Here is a 14,331-nt window from a genome sequence, read left to right as displayed (position 1 = left end):
TAGTAGTGTCACTGTGTGTAGAGGTAGTAGTAGTAGTGTCACTGTGTGTAGAGGTAGTAGTAGTAGTAGTGGAGGTAGTAGTAGTAGTAGTGTCACTGTGTGTAGAGGTAGTAGTAGTAGTAGTGTCACTGTGTGTAGAGGTAGTAGTAGTAGTAGTAGTGTCACTGTGTGTAGAGGTAGTAGTAGTAGTAGTGTCACTGTGTGTAGAGGTAGTAGTAGTAGTAGTGTCACTGTGTGTAGAGGTAGTAGTAGTAGTAGTGTCACTGTGTGTAGAGGTAGTAGTAGTAGTAGTGTCACTGTGTGTAGAGGTAGTAGTAGTAGTAGTAGTGTCACTGTGTGTAGAGGTAGTAGTAGTAGTAGTGTCACTGTGTGTAGAGGTAGTAGTAGTAGTAGTGTCACTGTGTGTAGAGGTAGTAGTAGTAGTAGTAGTGTCACTGTGTGTAGTGGTAGTAGTAGTAGTAGTGTCACTGTGTGTAGAGGTAGTAGTAGTAGTAGTGTCACTGTGTGTAGAGGTAGTAGTAGTAGTAGTGTCACTGTGTGTAGAGGTAGTAGTAGTAGTAGTAGTGTCACTGTGTGTAGTGGTAGTAGTAGTAGTAGTGTCACTGTGTGTAGAGGTAGTAGTAGTAGTAGTGTCACTGTGTGTAGAGGTAGTAGTAGTAGTAGTAGTGTCACTGTGTGTAGTGGTAGTAGTAGTAGTAGTAGTGTCACTGTGTGTAGAGGTGGTAGTAGTAGTAGTGTCACTGTGTGTAGCGGTAGTAGTAGTAGTGTCACTGTGTGTAGAGGTAGTAGTAGTAGTAGTGTCACTGTGTGTAGTGGTAGTAGTAGTAGTAGTGTCACTGTGTGTAGTAGTAGTAGCAGTAGTGTCACTGTGTGTAGAGGTAGTAGTAGTAGTAGTGTCACTGTGTGTAGAGGTAGTAGTAGTAGTAGTGTCACTGTGTGTAGAGGTAGTAGTAGTAGTAGTGTCACTGTGTGTAGTGGTAGTAGTAGTAGTAGTGTCACTGTGTGTAGAGGTAGTAGTAGTAGTAGTGTCACTGTGTGTAGAGGTAGTAGTAGTAGTAGTGTCACTGTGTGTAGAGGTAGTCGTAGTAGTAGTAGTGTCACTGTGTGTAGAGGTAGTAGTAGTAGTAGTGTCACTGTGTGTAGAGGTGGTAGTAGTAGTGTCACTGTGTGTAGAGGTAGTAGTAGTAGTAGTGTCACTGTGTGTAGAGGTAGTAGTAGTAGTAGTGTCACTGTGTGTAGAGGTAGTAGTAGTAGTAGTGTCACTGTGAGTGTATAGGTAGTAGTATTGGTGGCTCTCTGTGAGTGTATAGGTAGTAGTAGTGGTGGCTCTCTGTGAGTGTATAGGTAGTAGTAGTGGTGGCTCTCTGTGAGTGTATAGGTAGTAGTAGTGGTGGCTCTCTGTGAGTGTATAGGTAGTAGTAGTGGTGGCTCTCTCTGAGTGTATAGGTAGTAGTAGTAGTGGCTCTCTGTGAGTGTATAGGTAGTAGTAGGGGTGGCTCTCTTTGAGTGTATAGGTAGTAGTAGTGGTGGCTCTCTGTGTGTGTATATGTAGTAGTAGTGGCTGTGAGTGTATAGGTAGTAGTAGTGGTGGCTCTCTGTGTGTGTATATGTAGTAGTAGTGGCTGTGAGTGTATAGGTAGTAGTAGTGGTGGCTCTCTTTGAGTGTATAGGTAGTAGTAGTGGTGGCTCTCTGTGAGTGTAGAGGTAGTAGTAGTAGTGGCTCTCTGTGAGTGTAGAGGTAGTAGTAGTGGTGGCTCTCTGTGAGTGTATAGGTAGTAGTAGTGGTGGCTCTCTGTGTGAGTATAGGTAGTAGTAGTGGTGGCTCTCTGTGAGTGTATAGGTAGTTGTAGTGGTGGCTCTCTTTGAGTGTATAGGTAGTAGTAGTGGTGGCTCTCTGTGTGAGTATAGGTAGTAGTAGTGGTGGCTCTCTGTGAGTGTATAGGTAGTAGTAGTGGTGGCTCTCTGTGAGTGTATAGGTAGTAGTAGTGGTGGCTCTCTGTGAGTGTATAGGTAGTAGTAGTGGTGGCTCTCTGTGAGTGTATCGGTAGTAGTAGTGGTGTCTCTCTGTGAGTGTATAGGTAGTAGTAGTGGTGGCTCTCTGTGAGTGTATAGGTAGTAGTAGTGGTGGCTCTCTGTGAGTGTATAGGTAGTAGTAGTGGTGGCTCTCTGTGAGTGTATAGGTAGTAGTTTTAGTGGCTGTGAGTGTATAGGTAGTAGTAGTGGTGGCTCTCTGTGTGTGTATAGGTAGTAGTAGTGGTGGCTCTCTGTGTGTGTATAGGTAGTAGTAGTAGTGGTGGCTTTGAGTGTATAGGTAGTAGTAGTGGTGGCTCTCTGTGAGTGTATAGGTAGTAGTAGTGGTGGCTCTCTGTGTGTGTATAGGTAGTAGTAGTGGTGGCTCTCTGTGAGTGTATAGGTAGTAGTAGTGGTGGCTCTCTGTGAGTGTATAGGTAGTAGTAGTAGTGGCTTTGAGTGTATAGGTAGTAGTAGTGGTGGCTCTCTGTGAGTGTATAGGTAGTAGTAGTGGTGGCTCTCTGTGTGTGTATAGGTAGTAGTAGTGGTGGCTCTCTGTGAGTGTATAGCTAGTAGTAGTGGTGGCTCTCTGTGAGTGTATAGGTAGTAGTAGTGGTGGCTATCTGTGAGTGTATAGGTAGTAGTAGTGGTGGCTCTCTGTGTGTGTATAGGTAGTAGTAGTGGTGGCTCTCTGTGAGTGTATAGGTAGTAGTAGTGGTGGCTCTCTGTGAGTGTATAGGTAGTAGTAGTGGTGGCTCTCTGTGAGTGTATAGGTAGTAGTAGTGGTGGCTCTCTGTGAGTGTATCGGTAGTAGTAGTGGTGGCTCTCTGTGAGTGTATAGGTAGTAGTAGTGGTGGCTCTCTGTGAGTGTATAGGTAGTAGTAGTGGTGGCTCTCTGTGAGTGTATAGGTAGTAGTAGTAGTGTCACTGTGTGTAGAGGTAGTAGTAGTGGTGTCACTGTGTGTATAGGTAGTAGTAGTGGTGGCTCTCTGTGAGTGTATAGGTAGTAGTAGTGGTGGCTCTCTGTGAGTGTATAGGTAGTAGTAGTGGTGGCTCTCTGTGAGTGTAGAGGTAGTAGTAGTGGTGGCTCTCTGTGAGTGTATAGGTAGTAGTAGTGGTGGCTCTCTGTGAGTGTATAGGTAGTAGTAGTGGTGGCTCTCTGTGAGTGTATAGGTAGTAGTAGTAGTGTCTCTGTGAGTGTATAGGTAGTAGTAGTGGTGGCTCTCTCTGAGTGTATAGGTAGTAGTAGTGGTGGCTCTCTCTGAGTGTATAGGTAGTAGTAGTGGTGGCTCTCTGTGAGTGTAGAGGTAGTAGTAGTGGTGGCTCTCTGTGAGTGTATAGGTAGTAGTAGTGGTGGCTCTCTGTGAGTGTATAGGTAGTAGTAGTGGTGGCTCTCTGTGAGTGTATAGGTAGTAGTAGTGGTGGCTCTCTGTGTGTGTATAGGTAGTAGTAGTGGTGGCTCTCTGTGAGTGTATAGGTAGTAGTAGTGGTGGCTCTCTCTGAGTGTATAGGTAGTAGTAGTGGTGGCTCTCTGTGAGTGTATAGGTAGTAGTAGTAGTGTCACTGTGTGTAGAGGTAGTAGTAGTGGTGTCTCTGTGTGTAGAGGTAGTAGTAGTGGTGGCTCTCTGTGAGTGTATAGGTAGTAGTAGTGGTGTCTCTCTGTGAGTGTAGAGGTAGTAGTAGTGGTGGCTCTCTGTGAGTGTAGAGGTAGTAGTAGTGGTGGCTCTCTGTGAGTGTATAGGTAGTAGTAGTGGTGGCTCTCTGTGAGTGTAGGTAGTAGTAGTAGTGGCTCTCTGTGAGTGTATAGGTAGTAGTAGTGGTGGCTCTCTGTGAGTGTAGGTAGTAGTAGTAGTGGCTCTCTGTGAGTGTATAGGTAGTAGTAGTGGTGGCTCTCTGTGAGTGTAGAGGTAGTAGTAGTGGTGGCTCTCTGTGAGTGTATAGGTAGTAGTAGTGGTGGCTCTCTGTGAGTGTAGGTAGTAGTAGTAGTGGCTCTCTGTGAGTGTATAGGTAGTAGTAGTGGTGGCTCTCTGTGAGTGTATAGGTAGTAGTAGTGGTGTCTCTCTGTGAGTGTAGAGGTAGTAGTAGTGGTGGCTCTCTGTGAGTGTAGAGGTAGTAGTAGTGGTGGCTCTCTGTGAGTGTATAGGTAGTAGTAGTGGTGGCTCTCTGTGAGTGTAGAGGTAGTAGTAGTGGTGGCTCTCTGTGAGTGTATAGGTAGTAGTAGTGGTGGCTCTCTGTGAGTGTATAGGTAGTAGTAGTGGTGGCTCTCTGTGAGTGTATAGGTAGTAGTAGTAGTGTCTCTGTGAGTGTATAGGTAGTAGTAGTGGTGGCTCTCTCTGTGAGTGTATAGGTAGTAGTAGTGGTGTCTCTCTGTGAGTGTAGAGGTAGTAGTAGTGGTGGCTCTCTGTGAGTGTATAGGTAGTAGTAGTGGTGGCTCTCTGTGTGTGTATAGGTAGTAGTAGTGGTGGCTCTCTGTGAGTGTATAGGTAGTAGTAGTAGTGGCTCTCTGTGAGTGTATAGGTAGTAGTAGTGGTGGCTCTCTGTGAGTGTAGGTAGTAGTAGTAGTGGCTCTCTGTGAGTGTATAGGTAGTAGTAGTGGTGGCTCTCTGTGATTGTAGAGGTAGTAGTAGTGGTGGCTCTCTGTGAGTGTATAGGTAGTAGTAGTGGTGGCTCTCTGTGAGTGTAGGTAGTAGTAGTAGTGGCTCTCTGTGAGTGTATAGGTAGTAGTAGTGGTGGCTCTCTGTGAGTGTATAGGTAGTAGTAGTGGTGTCTCTCTGTGAGTGTATAGGTAGTAGTAGTGGTGTCTCTCTGTGAGTGTAGAGGTAGTAGTAGTGGTGGCTCTCTGTGAGTGTAGAGGTAGTAGTAGTGGTGGCTCTCTGTGAGTGTATAGGTAGTAGTAGTGGTGGCTCTCTGTGAGTGTAGGTAGTAGTAGTAGTGGCTCTCTGTGAGTGTAGAGGTAGTAGTAGTGGTGGCTCTCTGTGAGTGTATAGGTAGTAGTAGTGGTGGCTCTCTGTGTGTGTATAGGTAGTAGTAGTGGTGGCTCTCTGTGAGTGTATAGGTAGTAGTAGTGGTGGCTCTCTGTGAGTGTATAGGTAGTAGTAGTAGTGGCTTTGAGTGTATAGGTAGTAGTAGTGGTGGCTCTCTGTGAGTGTATAGGTAGTAGTAGTGGTGGCTCTCTGTGTGTGTATAGGTAGTAGTAGTGGTGGCTCTCTGTGAGTGTATAGCTAGTAGTAGTGGTGGCTCTCTGTGAGTGTATAGGTAGTAGTAGTGGTGGCTCTCTGTGAGTGTAGAGGTAGTAGTAGTGGTGGCTCTCTGTGAGTGTAGAGGTAGTAGTAGTGGTGGCTCTCTGTGAGTGTATAGGTAGTAGTAGTGGTGGCTCTCTGTGTGTGTATAGGTAGTAGTAGTGGTGGCTCTCTGTGAGTGTATAGGTAGTAGTAGTGGTGGCTCTCTGTGAGTGTATAGGTAGTAGTAGTAGTGGCTCTCTGTGAGTGTATAGGTAGTAGTAGTGGTGGCTCTCTGTGAGTGTATAGGTAGTAGTAGTGGTGGCTCTCTGTGAGTGTATAGGTAGTAGTAGTAGTGTCACTGTGTGTATCGGTAGTAGTAGTGGTGTCACTGTGTGTATAGGTAGTAGTAGTGGTGTCTCTCTGTGAGTGTAGAGGTAGTAGTAGTGGTGGCTCTCTGTGTGTGTATAGGTAGTAGTAGTGGTGGCTCTCTGTGAGTGTATAGGTAGTAGTAGTGGTGGCTCTCTGTGAGTGTATAGGTAGTAGTAGTGGTGGCTCTCTGTGAGTGTAGAGGTAGTAGTAGTGGTGGCTCTCTGTGAGTGTATAGGTAGTAGTAGTGGTGGCTCTCTGTGAGTGTAGAGGTAGTAGTAGTGGTGGCTCTCTGTGAGTGTAGAGGTAGTAGTAGTGGTGGCTCTCTGTGAGTGTATAGGTAGTAGTAGTGGTGGCTCTCTGTGTGTGTATAGGTAGTAGTAGTGGTGGCTCTCTGTGAGTGTATAGGTAGTAGTAGTGGTGGCTCTCTGTGAGTGTATAGGTAGTAGTAGTAGTGGCTTTGAGTGTATAGGTAGTAGTAGTGGTGGCTCTCTGTGAGTGTATAGGTAGTAGTAGTGGTGGCTCTCTGTGTGTGTATAGGTAGTAGTAGTGGTGGCTCTCTGTGAGTGTATAGCTAGTAGTAGTGGTGGCTCTCTGTGAGTGTATAGGTAGTAGTAGTGGTGGCTCTCTGTGAGTGTATAGGTAGTAGTAGTGGTGGCTCTCTGTGAGTGTATAGGTAGTAGTAGTGGTGGCTCTCTGTGAGTGTATCGGTAGTAGTAGTGGTGGCTCTCTGTGAGTGTATAGGTAGTAGTAGTGGTGGCTCTCTGTGAGTGTATAGGTAGTAGTAGTAGTGTCACTGTGTGTATCGGTAGTAGTAGTGGTGTCACTGTGTGTATAGGTAGTAGTAGTGGTGTCTCTCTGTGAGTGTAGAGGTAGTAGTAGTGGTGGCTCTCTGTGTGTGTATAGGTAGTAGTAGTGGTGGCTCTCTGTGAGTGTATAGGTAGTAGTAGTGGTGGCTCTCTGTGAGTGTATAGGTAGTAGTAGTGGTGGCTCTCTGTGAGTGTAGAGGTAGTAGTAGTGGTGGCTCTCTGTGAGTGTATAGGTAGTAGTAGTGGTGGCTCTCTGTGAGTGTATAGGTAGTAGTAGTGGTGGCTCTCTGTGAGTGTATAGGTAGTAGTAGTAGTGTCTCTGTGAGTGTATAGGTAGTAGTAGTGGTGGCTCTCTCTGAGTGTATAGGTAGTAGTAGTGGTGGCTCTCTCTGAGTGTATAGGTAGTAGTAGTGGTGGCTCTCTGTGAGTGTAGAGGTAGTAGTAGTGGTGGCTCTCTGTGAGTGTATAGGTAGTAGTAGTGGTGGCTCTCTGTGAGTGTATAGGTAGTAGTAGTGGTGGCTCTCTGTGAGTGTATAGGTAGTAGTAGTGGTGTCTCTCTGTGAGTGTAGAGGTAGTAGTAGTGGTGGCTCTCTGTGAGTGTAGAGGTAGTAGTAGTGGTGGCTCTCTGTGAGTGTATAGGTAGTAGTAGTGGTGGCTCTCTGTGAGTGTAGGTAGTAGTAGTAGTGGCTCTCTGTGAGTGTAGAGGTAGTAGTAGTGGTGGCTCTCTGTGAGTGTATAGGTAGTAGTAGTAGTGTCACTGTGTGTAGAGGTAGTAGTAGTGGTGTCACTGTGTGTATAGGTAGTAGTAGTGGTGGCTCTCTGTGAGTGTATAGGTAGTAGTAGTGGTGGCTATCTGTGAGTGTATAGGTAGTAGTAGTGGTGGCTCTCTGTGTGTGTATAGGTAGTAGTAGTGGTGGCTCTCTGTGAGTGTATAGGTAGTAGTAGTGGTGGCTCTCTGTGAGTGTATAGGTAGTAGTAGTGGTGGCTCTCTGTGAGTGTATAGGTAGTAGTAGTGGTGGCTCTCTGTGAGTGTATCGGTAGTAGTAGTGGTGGCTCTCTGTGAGTGTATAGGTAGTAGTAGTGGTGGCTCTCTGTGAGTGTATAGGTAGTAGTAGTAGTGGCTCTCTGTGAGTGTATAGGTAGTAGTAGTAGTGTCTCTCTGTGTAGATGTAGTAGTAGTGGTGGCTCTCTGTGAGTGTATAGGTAGTAGTAGTGGTGGCTCTCTGTGAGTGTATAGGTAGTAGTAGTGGTGGCTCTCTGTGTGTGTATAGGTAGTAGTAGTGGTGGCTCTCTGTGAGTGTATAGGTAGTAGTAGTGGTGGCTCTCTGTGAGTGTATAGGTAGTAGTAGTGGTGGCTCTCTTTGAGTGTATAGGTAGTAGTAGTGGTGGCTCTCTGTGAGTGTATAGGTAGTAGTAGTGGTGGCTCTCTGTGAGTGTATAGGTAGTAGTAGTGGTGGCTCTCTGTGAGTGTATAGGTAGTAGTAGTAGTGTCACTGTGTGTAGAGGTAGTAGTAGTGGTGGCTCTCTGTGAGTGTATAGGTAGTAGTAGTAGTGTCTCTGTGAGTGTAGGTAGTAGTAGTAGTGGCTCTCTGTGAGTGTATAGGTAGTAGTAGTGGTGGCTCTCTGTGAGTGTATAGGTAGTAGTAGGGGTGGCTCTCTGTGAGTGTATAGGTAGTAGTAGTGGTGGCTCTCTGTGAGTGTATAGGTAGTAGTAGTGGTGGCTCTCTGTGAGTGTATAGGTAGTAGTAGTAGTGGCTCTCTGTGAGTGTATAGGTAGTAGTAGTGGTGGCTCTCTGTGAGTGTATAGGTAGTAGTAGTAGTGGCTCTCTGTGAGTGTATAGGTAGTAGTAGTGGTGGCTCTCTGTGTGTGTATAGGTAGTAGTAGTGGTGGCTCTCTGTGTGTGTATAGGTAGTAGTAGTAGTGGTGGCTTTGAGTGTATAGGTAGTAGTAGTGGTGGCTCTCTGTGAGTGTATAGGTAGTAGTAGTGGTGGCTCTCTGTGTGTGTATAGGTAGTAGTAGTGGTGGCTCTCTGTGAGTGTATAGGTAGTAGTAGTGGTGGCTCTCTGTGAGTGTATAGGTAGTAGTAGTAGTGGCTTTGAGTGTATAGGTAGTAGTAGTGGTGGCTCTCTGTGAGTGTATAGGTAGTAGTAGTGGTGGCTCTCTGTGTGTGTATAGGTAGTAGTAGTGGTGGCTCTCTGTGAGTGTATAGCTAGTAGTAGTGGTGGCTCTCTGTGAGTGTATAGGTAGTAGTAGTGGTGGCTATCTGTGAGTGTATAGGTAGTAGTAGTGGTGGCTCTCTGTGTGTGTATAGGTAGTAGTAGTGGTGGCTCTCTGTGAGTGTATAGGTAGTAGTAGTGGTGGCTCTCTGTGAGTGTATAGGTAGTAGTAGTGGTGGCTCTCTGTGAGTGTATAGGTAGTAGTAGTGGTGGCTCTCTGTGAGTGTATCGGTAGTAGTAGTGGTGGCTCTCTGTGAGTGTATAGGTAGTAGTAGTGGTGGCTCTCTGTGAGTGTATAGGTAGTAGTAGTGGTGGCTCTCTGTGAGTGTATAGGTAGTAGTAGTAGTGTCACTGTGTGTATCGGTAGTAGTAGTGGTGTCACTGTGTGTATAGGTAGTAGTAGTGGTGTCTCTCTGTGAGTGTAGAGGTAGTAGTAGTGGTGGCTCTCTGTGTGTGTATAGGTAGTAGTAGTGGTGGCTCTCTGTGAGTGTATAGGTAGTAGTAGTGGTGGCTCTCTGTGAGTGTATAGGTAGTAGTAGTGGTGGCTCTCTGTGAGTGTAGAGGTAGTAGTAGTGGTGGCTCTCTGTGAGTGTATAGGTAGTAGTAGTGGTGGCTCTCTGTGAGTGTATAGGTAGTAGTAGTGGTGGCTCTCTGTGAGTGTATAGGTAGTAGTAGTAGTGTCTCTGTGAGTGTATAGGTAGTAGTAGTGGTGGCTCTCTCTGAGTGTATAGGTAGTAGTAGTGGTGGCTCTCTCTGAGTGTATAGGTAGTAGTAGTGGTGGCTCTCTGTGAGTGTAGAGGTAGTAGTAGTGGTGGCTCTCTGTGAGTGTATAGGTAGTAGTAGTGGTGGCTCTCTGTGAGTGTATAGGTAGTAGTAGTGGTGGCTCTCTGTGAGTGTATAGGTAGTAGTAGTGGTGTCTCTCTGTGAGTGTAGAGGTAGTAGTAGTGGTGGCTCTCTGTGAGTGTAGAGGTAGTAGTAGTGGTGGCTCTCTGTGAGTGTATAGGTAGTAGTAGTGGTGGCTCTCTGTGAGTGTAGGTAGTAGTAGTAGTGGCTCTCTGTGAGTGTAGAGGTAGTAGTAGTGGTGGCTCTCTGTGAGTGTATAGGTAGTAGTGTCACTGTGTGTAGAGGTAGTAGTAGTGGTGTCACTGTGTGTATAGGTAGTAGTAGTGGTGGCTCTCTGTGAGTGTATAGGTAGTAGTAGTGGTGGCTATCTGTGAGTGTATAGGTAGTAGTAGTGGTGGCTCTCTGTGTGTGTATAGGTAGTAGTAGTGGTGGCTCTCTGTGAGTGTATAGGTAGTAGTAGTGGTGGCTCTCTGTGAGTGTATAGGTAGTAGTAGTGGTGGCTCTCTGTGAGTGTATAGGTAGTAGTAGTGGTGGCTCTCTGTGAGTGTATCGGTAGTAGTAGTGGTGGCTCTCTGTGAGTGTATAGGTAGTAGTAGTGGTGGCTCTCTGTGAGTGTATAGGTAGTAGTAGTAGTGGCTCTCTGTGAGTGTATAGGTAGTAGTAGTAGTGTCTCTCTGTGTAGATGTAGTAGTAGTGGTGGCTCTCTGTGAGTGTATAGGTAGTAGTAGTGGTGGCTCTCTGTGAGTGTATAGGTAGTAGTAGTGGTGGCTCTCTGTGTGTGTATAGGTAGTAGTAGTGGTGGCTCTCTGTGAGTGTATAGGTAGTAGTAGTGGTGGCTCTCTGTGAGTGTATAGGTAGTAGTAGTGGTGGCTCTCTTTGAGTGTATAGGTAGTAGTAGTGGTGGCTCTCTGTGAGTGTATAGGTAGTAGTAGTGGTGGCTCTCTGTGAGTGTATAGGTAGTAGTAGTGGTGGCTCTCTGTGAGTGTATAGGTAGTAGTAGTAGTGTCACTGTGTGTAGAGGTAGTAGTAGTGGTGGCTCTCTGTGAGTGTATAGGTAGTAGTAGTAGTGTCTCTGTGAGTGTAGGTAGTAGTAGTAGTGGCTCTCTGTGAGTGTATAGGTAGTAGTAGTGGTGGCTCTCTGTGAGTGTATAGGTAGTAGTAGGGGTGGCTCTCTGTGAGTGTATAGGTAGTAGTAGTGGTGGCTCTCTGTGAGTGTATAGGTAGTAGTAGTGGTGGCTCTCTGTGAGTGTATAGGTAGTAGTAGTAGTGGCTCTCTGTGAGTGTATAGGTAGTAGTAGTGGTGGCTCTCTGTGAGTGTATAGGTAGTAGTAGTAGTGGCTCTCTGTGAGTGTATAGGTAGTAGTAGTGGTGGCTCTCTGTGTGTGTATAGGTAGTAGTAGTGGTGGCTCTCTGTGTGTGTATAGGTAGTAGTAGTAGTGGTGGCTTTGAGTGTATAGGTAGTAGTAGTGGTGGCTCTCTGTGAGTGTATAGGTAGTAGTAGTGGTGGCTCTCTGTGTGTGTATAGGTAGTAGTAGTGGTGGCTCTCTGTGAGTGTATAGGTAGTAGTAGTGGTGGCTCTCTGTGAGTGTATAGGTAGTAGTAGTAGTGGCTTTGAGTGTATAGGTAGTAGTAGTGGTGGCTCTCTGTGAGTGTATAGGTAGTAGTAGTGGTGGCTCTCTGTGTGTGTATAGGTAGTAGTAGTGGTGGCTCTCTGTGAGTGTATAGCTAGTAGTAGTGGTGGCTCTCTGTGAGTGTATAGGTAGTAGTAGTGGTGGCTATCTGTGAGTGTATAGGTAGTAGTAGTGGTGGCTCTCTGTGTGTGTATAGGTAGTAGTAGTGGTGGCTCTCTGTGAGTGTATAGGTAGTAGTAGTGGTGGCTCTCTGTGAGTGTATAGGTAGTAGTAGTGGTGGCTCTCTGTGAGTGTATAGGTAGTAGTAGTGGTGGCTCTCTGTGAGTGTATCGGTAGTAGTAGTGGTGGCTCTCTGTGAGTGTATAGGTAGTAGTAGTGGTGGCTCTCTGTGAGTGTATAGGTAGTAGTAGTGGTGGCTCTCTGTGAGTGTATAGGTAGTAGTAGTAGTGTCACTGTGTGTATCGGTAGTAGTAGTGGTGTCACTGTGTGTATAGGTAGTAGTAGTGGTGTCTCTCTGTGAGTGTAGAGGTAGTAGTAGTGGTGGCTCTCTGTGTGTGTATAGGTAGTAGTAGTGGTGGCTCTCTGTGAGTGTATAGGTAGTAGTAGTGGTGGCTCTCTGTGAGTGTATAGGTAGTAGTAGTGGTGGCTCTCTGTGAGTGTAGAGGTAGTAGTAGTGGTGGCTCTCTGTGAGTGTATAGGTAGTAGTAGTAGTGTCTCTGTGAGTGTATAGGTAGTAGTAGTGGTGGCTCTCTGTGAGTGTATAGGTAGTAGTAGTGGTGGCTCTCTGTGAGTGTATAGGTAGTAGTAGTAGTGGCTGTGAGTGTATAGGTAGTAGTAGTGGTGTCTCTCTCTGAGTGTATAGGTAGTAGTAGTAGTGGCTCTCTGTGTGTGTATAGGTAGTAGTAGTGGTGGCTCTCTGTGAGTGTATAGGTAGTAGTAGTGGTGGCTCTCTGTGAGTGTATAGGTAGTAGTAGTGGTGGCTCTCTGTGAGTGTATAGGTAGTAGTAGTGGTGGCTCTCTGTGAGTGTATAGGTAGTAGTAGTAGTGTCACTGTGTGTAGAGGTAGTAGTATTGGTGGCTCTCTGTGAGTGTATAGGTAGTAGTAGTAGTGGCTCTCTGTGAGTGTATAGGTAGTAGTAGTGGTGGCTCTCTGTGAGTGTATAGGTAGTAGTAGTGGTGGCTCTCTGTGAGTGTAGAGGTAGTAGTAGTGGTGGCTCTCTGTGAGTGTATAGGTAGTAGTAGTGGTGGCTCTCTGTGAGTGTATAGGTAGTAGTAGTGGTGGCTCTCTGTGAGTGTATAGGTAGTAGTAGTGGTGGCTCTCTGTGAGTGTATAGGTAGTAGTAGTAGTGTCTCTGTGTGTAGAGGTAGTAGTAGTGGTGGCTCTCTGTGAGTGTATAGGTAGTAGTAGTGGTGGCTCTCTGTGTAGATGTAGTAGTAGTGGTGGCTCTCTGTGAGTGTATAGGTAGTAGTAGTGGTGGCTGTCTTTGAGTGTATAGGTAGTAGTGTCTCTGTGAGTGTAGGTAGTAGTAGTAGTGGCTCTCTGTGAGTGTATAGGTAGTAGTAGTGGTGGCTCTCTGTGAGTGTATAGGTAGTAGTAGTAGTGGCTCTCTGTGAGTGTATAGGTAGTAGTAGTGGTGGCTTTCTGTGAGTGTATAGGTAGTAGTAGTGGTGGCTCTTTGTGAGTGTATAGGTAGTTGTAGTGGTGGCTCTCTGTGAGTGTATAGGTAGTAGTAGTGGTGGCTCTCTGTGAGTGTATAGGTAGTAGTAGTGGTGGCTCTCTGTGAGTGTATAGGTAGTCGTAGTGGTGGCTCTCTGTGAGTGTATAGGTAGTAGTAGGGGTGGCTCTCTGTGAGTGTATAGGTAGTAGTAGTGGTGGCTCTCTGTGTGTGTATAGGTAGTAGTAGTGGTGGCTCTCTGTGAGTGTATAGGTAGTAGTAGTAGTGGCTCTCTGTGAGTGTATAGGTAGTAGTAGTGGTGGCTCTCTGTGAGTGTATAGGTAGTAGTAGTGGTGGCTCTCTGTGAGTGTAGAGGTAGTAGTAGTAGTGGCTCTCTGTGAGTGTATAGGTAGTAGTAGTGGTGGCTCTCTGTGTGTGTATAGGTAGTAGTAGTGGTGGCTCTCTGTGAGTGTATCGGTAGTAGTAGTGGTGGCTCTCTGTGAGTGTATAGGTAGTAGTAGTGGTGGCTCTCTGTGAGTGTATCGGTAGTAGTAGTGGTGGCTCTCTGTGAGTGTATAGGTAGTAGTAGTAGTGGCTCTCTGTGAGTGTATAGGTAGTAGTAGTGGTGGCTCTCTGTGAGTGTATAGGTAGTAGTAGTGGTGGCTCTCTGTGTGTGTATAGGTAGTAGTAGTGGTGGCTCTCTGTGAGTGTATATGTAGTAGTAGTAGTGGCTCTCTGTGTGTGTATATGTAGTAGTAGTAGTGGCTCTCTGTGAGTGTATAGGTAGTAGTAGTAGTGGCTCTCTGTGTGTGTATATGTAGTAGTAGTATTGGCTCTCTGTGAGTGTATATGTAGTAGTAGTAGTGGCTCTCTGTGAGTGTATATGTAGTAGTAGTAGTGGCTCTCTGTGAGTGTAGAGGTAGTAGTAGTGGTGGCTCTCTGTGAGTGTATAGGTAGTAGTAGTAGTGGCTCTCTGTGAGTGTATAGGTAGTAGTAGTGGTGGCTCTCTGTGAGTGTATAGGTAGTAGTAGTAGTGGCTCTCTGTGAGTGTATAGGTAGTAGTAGTGGTGGCTCTCTGTGAGTGTATAGGTAGTCGTAGTGGTGGCTCTCTGTGAGTGTATAGGTAGTAGTAGTGGTGGCTCTCTGTGAGTGTATAGGTAGTAGTAGTGGTGGCTCTCTGTGAGTGTATAGGTAGTAGTAGTGGTGGCTCTCTGTGTAATCTGTGTTCCCTGACCCCCCCAGGATCTGATGGAGCAGCTGGAGCGACAGGACAAGACAATCCGAAAGCTCAAGAGGCAACTGAGAGTGTTCGCGAAGAAGATTGGAGATTTGGAAGGTGTGTGTGTACGTCTGTGTGTGTGTGTGTCTGTGTGTGTGTGTACGACTGTGTGTGTGTTCGTCTGTGTGTGTGTACGTCTGTGTGTGTACGTCTGTGTGTGTGTACGACTGTGTGTGTGTACGACTGTGTGTGTGTACGACTGTGTGTGTGTACGTCTGTGTGTGTGCGTCTGTGTGTGTACCTGTGTGTGTACGTCTGTGTGTGTGTACGTCTGTGTGTGTGTGTGCGTCTGTGTGTGTG

At 46.3% G+C, this 14,331-nt stretch overlaps 1 protein-coding gene across 1 annotated transcript in view; it reads left to right on the top strand.

Moving 5' to 3' along the window:
- The window catches only part of LOC144953180 (unconventional myosin-Va-like), a gene marked incomplete at its 5' end in the record, with an annotated part of 128,479 nt that overhangs the window by 65,174 nt on the left and 48,974 nt on the right, over positions 1-14,331 (top strand). Inside the window, 1 exon segment of the mRNA XM_078883740.1 lies at positions 13,995-14,088. Within this exon segment, the coding sequence (XP_078739866.1) occupies positions 13,995-14,088 (94 nt within the window).

Source organism: Lampetra fluviatilis, chromosome 72, assembly GCF_964198595.1.
Source record: "Lampetra fluviatilis chromosome 72, kcLamFluv1.1, whole genome shotgun sequence".
Taxonomy (NCBI): Eukaryota; Metazoa; Chordata; class Hyperoartia; order Petromyzontiformes; family Petromyzontidae; genus Lampetra; species Lampetra fluviatilis.
This window is presented reverse-complemented; position numbering and strand designations above follow the sequence as displayed.